Source organism: Pteropus vampyrus, unplaced genomic scaffold (genome assembly GCF_000151845.1).
Source record: "Pteropus vampyrus isolate Shadow unplaced genomic scaffold, Pvam_2.0 Scaffold142, whole genome shotgun sequence".
Taxonomy (NCBI): Eukaryota; Metazoa; Chordata; class Mammalia; order Chiroptera; family Pteropodidae; genus Pteropus; species Pteropus vampyrus.
This window is the reverse complement of record NW_011888923.1, coordinates 1,802,306-1,810,519: the sequence shown is the minus strand read 5'-3', so window position 1 is coordinate 1,810,519 and position 8,214 is coordinate 1,802,306. Positions and strand designations below refer to the sequence as shown.

The 8,214-nt window shown below is 49.3% G+C and overlaps 1 protein-coding gene and 1 pseudogene across 2 annotated transcripts in view; one reads left to right on the top strand and one right to left on the bottom strand.

Moving 5' to 3' along the window:
* The window catches only part of DNAJC11 (DnaJ heat shock protein family (Hsp40) member C11), a 36,661-nt gene that overhangs the window by 1,419 nt on the left and 27,028 nt on the right, over positions 1–8,214 (bottom strand). The window contains exons 9-14 of one of the 2 annotated variants that reach the window (XM_023535589.1): positions 4,807–4,962; positions 3,686–3,755; positions 3,114–3,171; positions 2,824–2,966; positions 2,034–2,163; positions 1,589–1,651 (exon numbers count right to left, since the gene is read on the bottom strand). In XM_023535589.1, coding sequence (XP_023391357.1) covers positions 1,626–1,651; positions 2,034–2,163; positions 2,824–2,966; positions 3,114–3,171; positions 3,686–3,755; positions 4,807–4,962 — 583 coding nt within the window. In that variant the 3' untranslated portion in view covers positions 1,589–1,625. Of the gene's footprint in view, positions 1–1,036; positions 1,652–2,033; positions 2,164–2,823; positions 2,967–3,113; positions 3,172–3,685; positions 3,756–4,806; positions 4,963–8,214 lie in introns of those variants that run through there. The other variant, XM_011368483.2, reaches the window with a different exon arrangement.
* LOC111744866 lies at positions 7,879–7,965 on the top strand (annotated as a pseudogene).

The window sequence follows — 8,214 nt, the reverse complement described above, 5'->3', positions numbered from 1 at the left end:
AAAAAAAAAAAACCCAAATAACTAGTCTAAGAGATTTCCTAATTCTGGACTCTCTTAGGTACTTGTCTAATGTAGAAAACTGAACCGCAGCTTCGAGTTAAGCATCATGGTTTAAAATGTGGTTTAAACAGTGAAGAATGAGGATGGGATGAGGCCTTTGGGGGGGGGGCAATCCCTTTTATTTGCTCCTAATCATGAACATACAATGCATTGAAACACTGTCCCCAGCTTTCAGGAAAGGTTTATTGCGGTGAGAGTGCCTCCTGTACCATCCACTTCGAGCAGAGTCTGGCTGAAAGTGCCACTGGGTGTGGGGGGCACACGGCTGTGTCCCAAGTCAGACTCACTGAACACAATGCTTATTGTACAATTCCCATTCAGAGCAGCAGCTCAGAAAAACTTTTTAAATGGAGAGAGAAATATTGCGGGACTGGACAGACATCCTGCTGTGTTTTTAAGAACTGGAAGGTTATTGGCGATTGCACTGTACCAGTGTCGGGCGTGAAGCCTGATGCAGCAATTAGCCACGGGGGGCTGTCAGAACCAGCATCCACCTGGGCCCTGGCTCAGCGGGTAACTGTTTACCGCAGCCAACAGGCACCAAAGATATTCTGCATCCACCAAGGGCCGGTGAAGAAAGAGGGTGTTGGGAGCAGGCACCCAGACAGCAGTCCAATGGTCCCAGACCGCGTGTGGGGAGCAGCAGCGCCACCTGCTGGCTGCGTGGAGCCAGGTGCAGGCTGGCTCGTCTGAGGCCTGGTCCTCACTCTGGCACTGGTGTCTCTGCATTCCCCCCCCCGCCCCCGCCCCCTGACGCTCTTCACCCCCACACCACACCCTGGTGTGGCAGCATGGGCAGTGAGAAGGACACAGCCTTCTCCCAGGATGGCGGGGGGAGGGAGGGTGCTGCTGCTGGAAAGCGACTTGTGACAGAGATGGGCCCTGGGACCGAGTGACACCACTGTCCCAAGCCAAGTGCCAGAGGAATGACTGGAGGAGTCCTGGGAGGGAAAAAAGAGACTGATTTCCAAAATCATTCGTTCTCAGATAAAAAGCAGATTTATAGACCCACACAACCCTCTCCGGATTCACTTAGTCACATTTCGGCAGGAAAAGGTGGTTTTCGGGACACCGACCCAGCAGATGCTCCCTCGACGGGAGACCTCTGTTCCTGAGAGCGCCCGCCTTCCTTCCTGGCCCCGTGGCTGTCCACGTTCAGTGTGGGGTTCAGGAGAAGCAGTTCGCCTCCCGCATGAGGGTGGGGCTCCGTAACGGCCTCAAGACGACAGGAACTACTGGGTGGCAGCGGTCGGCACTCGTGGAGGAGACTGGGGGGCCAGAGGCGGCGGGGCCGGCGCCCTCCCCTCCAGGGACATAATCCTTGGGGAGACAGACACGGCTGTGCTGTGGTCCTGGTCCAGGTGGGGCTGCCTCAGTCCTACCTACAGCACCCATAAAGTGGGGTGTCTGTGTGTCCCATTCACTTAATTGATAGGGTACCGCCTTCTATAGGAATAATATAAAACAAACACATCAGATGTCTGGGTTTTTTCCCTGCTTCCAAATTTGTAGACTCCCAGGAAAAGATTTTTTGCAGCCTCTTTTAATCTGGTTTCTCACACAGTTTATCCATCTGTGTCAATCCTGTGAGCTGTAAAAGACAAGGCAAACCAGTGAATCGAACAGCAGCTGTTTCCATGGCCTTTTTCCACACAGAGGCGCGGCCGTCAGCAGGCCCGAGACCGCCTGGCCGACGCGGGCTCTGCAAGGTACAGAGCGGCTGGGTTTGCTTCACACCCAGCCACTGCGCTGCAGCTGCAGGCAGGGCTAATTCCACCTGGGACAGGCGGACACCCCTCAGAGCGGCACCTGCCGGAGCGAGTCACGGTGCCCAAGGCCGCCTGCTCCCAGGTGGAAAACAGAGGGAGGGCGGCTGTCACCCCACATTCTGATGTTCCCGGTCCCGGTCAGTGGCCGAGGGCCTCTCCTGGCCTGTGCACAGGACAGGTGACTTCAAAGGGGCAGCTACTCACACTGCTTTGGTATCCTAAGCGCCTCGCTGTCCAGTGCCATCACCTGGTGCAGGACCCCTCGGAACTGGTAAAGCACCTTCAGGTTCTTTTCTTCGCCCACACATGGGTCGTAGAACCCGGGCAGCCCAGCCTGCAACACACACACTACGATTGGGCCCCGTTTAGACCAGCATGGCCACGGCCCGTTGCCGCCTGCAGAGGCGGCGTGGAAGGGTCTGGACTTTGCTTCAGAAGCTGCTCCAGAAAGACGCAAACGTTGCAGCTTGAAGAGAAAGAAACGAAAATTCAAACGAGCTGCCCATTTCATCCTAGACTGCCCTTTCAATATAGGCCCCTCCCCGTACTGTACATGCACCTGTCGTCACGGGAGCCACCAGCCGGAGACATTAGCCGTCTTCAGGGAGCTAGCGGTCCCTGCCCTGAGCTAATCTGCACTTTTATTCGCCTTTATAATCCGCACCCCAGGCTCCAGCCTGAGCCAGATGCGCAGGAAGTGGCCTCGCGCTCCTGGAGCAGGGCGAGGAACAAGCTGCACGTCAGCTCCGCGAAGGCAGACGCACATCCTGTTGGCGGCTGTACCAGCGTGGGAGGTGCTTGATGAGCACTTGCTGCGAACGAGTGACTGGGTGAATGAATGACGCAAACAGCTCCGATGCGGGAAGCACCTGGGTGCCGGGCGGCAGCCCGTACCGCGGATTCCGCTGCTACGAAATGGCCATTCCCTGGGGCCAGCTGTCCCCAGTCCCCAGAGGCCTTCCCTGCCGGGACCCGTGGACACGTGGCGCCGTACCTTAGAGGCCTCCGTGAGGATGAGCTTCGAGTCCTTCACCAGGCACTGCAGGGGCACAGTCACGTCGATCACCTTCACCTTCTCGTTCTTCCTGCTCCTGTCGTTGACAAATTTCCCATACCAGGCGTTGACGATGATGAGCCCTGAGGACAGGCTGCGTCAGGGCAGGGGCGAGCTGTGGCCGACGCCCCGCCCCCCCCAACGCGGCTGGACCCCAGGCATGGTGTGCTCCTTAGAGACCCCTGCGCCCACCCTGTCCTAAGATCCCGAGAGAGGCCAAGCCTTCTCACCCATCCTGGATTCTTCTGCCTCGATTATTCTTCGGACAGATTCCTGCATCAGCCGAACCTGCAAAGACCAAGGCAAGCCGAGGTCAGGGCCCTCACTGAGCTCCGCCTCTGTTCAGAGCCACAGCATGTGCCTGGGGCATTTCAGCCCTTCCCCTGTCACTTACCCTAGATACCTGTCACCTTACATCAGGTATAAACTATTCACTTAAAGGTAAGAAAAAGAGAACAAAATCCACCACTTTTTACAAAACCTCGTTATGTCTTTTGAGAGCAACTGCAACTCATCTTTAGGGACAGGAACTGAAGTCCCCAGGACAGTGCCCCATGGGCAGTGTGAAGACTAAACTGACCAATGCGGTTCTTGGGGAAGAAAGGCCTGAGACCGGAGGCCCTGGAGACAGCACGCAGGGTGGGAAGTACCCCCGAGCCCCAGGTTAAGAAACTGCTCCTGCCCTGCAGGACAGCACCCGATCCCGTGGAGCTCGAGGGCTTCCGGGGGAGAGGGGCGGGCGTGTGCGGCACCCGGATTCCCGCGGAGCCCCAGGGCTTCCGGGGGCGTGTGCGGCACTCACGGCAGCTTCCGCCTCTTGTTTCTTCTGCAGGATGTCGGTGGCCGTGCTTTCCCTCTGCTTCTCCAACTCCCTGTGCGAGAAGACGCAAGGCGCACGTTAGCGCGGTGCTGCCCTCACCGGGCCCGCGAACGGCCTGTGCTCTAACTGCATCCCCAGTTCCAGAACTCTCAACAGTATTTCCGAGATAACCGCAAGCGGATCTGTCAGTCACAGGCCCGCGCCGCCTCTCCGCTGTCCCTAGGTGGCTCTCAGCCACCTCGGCACCAGGACGAACGGGAAACCCGCTGCCAGGCCCTTTGGGAAGAAACCTCCAGCTGACAGCAATTGGGAGAAGGTGAGACTCACAGGAGACACCACCAGTCTCCTGGGATTACTTTCTAACACTCTTGGGAGGGACAACACAGCCTCCGTGAGACACGTAAATACACTTTCCTCTTAGCAAAGCACAGGGACGCGAGGCGGCATACGCCCGTCCCGGCAGAAGACTTGATGAAGCACGTCCTTTGTTTCAAGCCTCAAGCCTCCTGGGAAATCAGGGTCCTGAACTCTCCCGATCCAAAGGCCGCAGGGCCTGGAGAACGCTGTTTATTCCTTCCCCTCAATTCCCTGAGCTGCACGATTCATGAAACTCCATCGCGACAAAGCGACGACTCTAAACCACCCCTCAGAGTGGATATTATGCCCTCACGGGAAGATCCATGAAATACTGCAAAACAGATTACATTGCTGTGACGCCTGAGACACAGTCAACACCTGCCCCTCATGTGAGAACTCAGAACCCACGCCTCCCGAATTCAGTGCCGGAAAAGAAATGGTTAGAATGAGAAAAAGAAGAACTTTTTATTTCTTGTGGTCATGGTTTAAAGTCTCGACAATTTGGTTAACAGACTAATCCTTTCTGGAAATAGGAGTGAGAGACAGAAGAGAAAATGATGGTAGCAGATCTGCTAACGCTTACTGAGTCCTTATTACGGACTAGGCCCGACACTCAGCCCCGTACAGGCATCAATCAGTGAGAACCCTATGGGGTCGGTTCTAGTATCGTCTCCATTTGAAAGACCGTGAGGACGCTGAGGCACAGAGCTGTTTAATGATGTCCCAGTGACATGCTTTACACTCACCTCTCTTTCTGAGCCCTGAGGTATGGCTTGATGACAAGACGGTGCATGGCAAAGTAGACTACGAGGGGCCCCACAGTGGCATAGAACACAGCGCTGGGAAGAAGCTGATCCGTCAGGTGAATGGGGAAGAAGTAAGTCTGACTGGCTCTGTTTAATCTGCAAATAAAAACAAAACCTCCGAGATGAGTCGGGTCTCCAGGAGAGGAGGCGGGGTGGCCTAGTGCCAGGCAGAGAGCCTCTCGGACATACAGACCACCAGAGGGGTGGAGCCCGGTGTCAGCTTCCCCTTTGCTGTCCCCATCCCCAAGTTCAGCTGCTGGATGTGATGTACGTGAAGGCAGAAAGGTCCCAGGACCTGCTGACCGCAAGGGCAAAGCGACAGACTAGTGCTTAACCAGAGTAAACGTGGCCTTAGAAGACAGGAGCAGACACTCCTCCAGGTATCCTGGGGACAGAGTCACACTCCAGTCCTTAATTTACCTGTTCAAAAGAAGTGTGCGAAGATTTCCAAAGTTAGCAACTTAAGGAGGTTCTGCTTCCAGTAATGGCTGAGTAGCTGCTACTGGATCGACCATCCCACAGATAACAAAGGTGAACTCAGGACCATGTACGACAAACACAGAACTTCAGGTACTGGACAGCGACTCAAGGCCGGCGGCTCCAAGAGGAGGGCTGGCACGCAGAGGATGAGACTGCGAGGGTCTCCTGGTATTGTTTTTTTTAAACAGGGCAAGTCTCAGTCTACTGTTTGGATGCTAAAACTGGAATCTGCGGTCCTATTAGATTGATTCAACAGAGCTCAGAGTTTGGGGTAACCATAGTAGCTGGGATGTGGGAGGTCCCCAAAAGTCAGTGAACAAAGAGGAACGTCAACGACAGGGAAGCCCTAGGTTCTGTGTATAAAGGTGGCACATCCCCGGCTGGTCTCTCATCTGTCAGTGGCCCAGCTAAGGGGAAAAGAATTGTGGTGTTTTGGCTGCTGCCAAACAGGTGAGTCTGAGCTTGCAGTCTGACTTCTAACTCCCTTCTAAAGGGAACATCAACACTTTTTGGAGAAACATAACAGAGAACAGAGTCTCTACAACGCACTATTCACAACACCAAGAAGAGGATACGAATTACTCTATTAATTAGGGCCCCAGAGAGGAGAGAAAGAATGAGGCAGGAATACATTTTTAAAGACTTAATAGCCTAAAAACACCAAATTTGATGTAGGACACCAATTTAGCAAACCTCGAGCGACATAAATACAACAAAACCACATCAAAGTACATTGCTGTTAACTTGCTAAAAAACAAAAGAAAAAAAAAATGAATAGCCAGGAAAAAAAAAAAAAGACACATTACATATAGGGGAATAATGACTCAAATGACCAATGACTCTTCATCAGAAACACTGGAGGCCAGAAGACAGAAGAACATCATCATAACGTGCTAAAAGAGAAAAATCTATTAATCCTGAATTCTATCCAGTGACAATATCCTTCAATAATGAAAGTAAATGTAGAATTGATATAGAATGCAAAAAATAAGAAACCAAACAACTCAATAAGAAAACAGTCAAAAGATTTAAATGGAAACTTCACTGAAAAAGATTTATGGATGGCAAATAAGTCCATGAAGAGATGCTCAACATCATTAGATATTAAAAAACAAAACAAAACAAAACAAACAGAAAAACAAAAACAAAAACAACCCACACAATGGGTTGGCAGAAACCACTACTCTGGAAAACAGCTCAGTACTTTTATAAATACACACCTAGCATATGACTCAGTACGCCTACTCCTAGGTGCTTATCCGAGAGATCAAAACTTAATGTTCACACGAAACCTGTATATGAATACCTATATTGGCTTTATTTGTAATTGTCAAAAACTGGAAACAATAGAAATATGTTTAAACTGGTAGACTGTGGACATCTACACAGCGCAACACCGAACAGCAGTCACAAGGGACATGCTACCGACGTATGCAACGATGTGGATGCATCTCAGACGCACGTCCAGGAGGCTTCAACTGTATGATTCCATTTACACGGCATTTGGAAAAAGGCAGAAATATAAGGAGCAAAAACAGATTGGTGGTTGCCGGGGCCTAGGAGGCCACACATAGGGCATGGAGGAGTTTGGGGGGATGATGGAATTATTTTGTATCCTGATTTTGACAGTGGTTATGTGACCTACATGATTGTCAAAACTCAGAACTATACAATAAAAAGGATGAATTCTAATTTATGTAAATTTTTACCTCAATACACCTGACTTAAAAAATTATAGCAGTGATACCATTTTTAGATCTGGGGTGGGAATGCCCATGAACTAGGCATTTAGGTTAATGTGATATAAAATAAAAATAAAATGATGCTTATAGGTAAAATATAATAAATAAAATAAAATATAAAAGCAGAATAAAGGAAAAATAAACATGTATTCTGGTGCAGAACACTAAGAGGGTACCACTGGCAGACTTACACTGTAAGAAAAGCTAAAGAAAGTTTTTCAGGCCAAAGAAACTAATATAGAAGAAAACTCCGATTTTTAGGAATAAGTAAGGAACGCTAAAATGGAAAAAAAAAAAAAAAAAAGGATCAACACAAAACTATTACTTTTTTAATTCCTTTAACATATACATGACAATTTAAAGCCAAAATGACAACACTACTGTGGAGATTATAATGTGTGCAGATGTCACATACAGATGACCATGACATAAAGGACATGGGAAGGGGGAAAATGGCCCCAGAGGTTTTTGAGGTTCCTCATTTTACATGGAATGCAATATTAAATCTAAATAGATGATGGAAGGTTATTAACAATGTATATTGTAACCGCTGGAAAAATCGCTGGAAAAAAATAATGCACAGAGGTATAGCTAAAAAGTCAACAGATAAATTAAAATGAAATGCTAAAAATATTCAGTTAACATAGAAGAAGGCAGAGGAAAATGGTTAGAGGAACAAAAAATCAGAAGGGACAAATAGAAAATAATAAATAACAGGCCTAAATCCAACCATATGAATAATTACATTAAATATTAACGAATTAAATACTCCAATTAAAAAGCAAGAGATGTACTCGCTTCGGCAGCACATATATAGAGATTAACATGGCCCCTGTGCAAGGATGACAAGCAAACTCGTGAAGTGTTCTATATTTAAAAAAAAAAAAAAAAAGGCAAAAGAGTATCTGAACAAATAGTAAGAATGGAAAAGTAAGATCTAACTATATGCTATGTATGAGAGATATTTAAAATATAAACACAGAGACAGGTTAAATGTAAACGGACAGGAACACATGAACTATACCAACAGTTGGCATGAGAAGGCTGGGGCTGTTATGTTAATATCAGATAAAGCAGGTGCCAAGATAGAGAGTACTGTGAGATAGAGAGAGATGCTCCATGATGA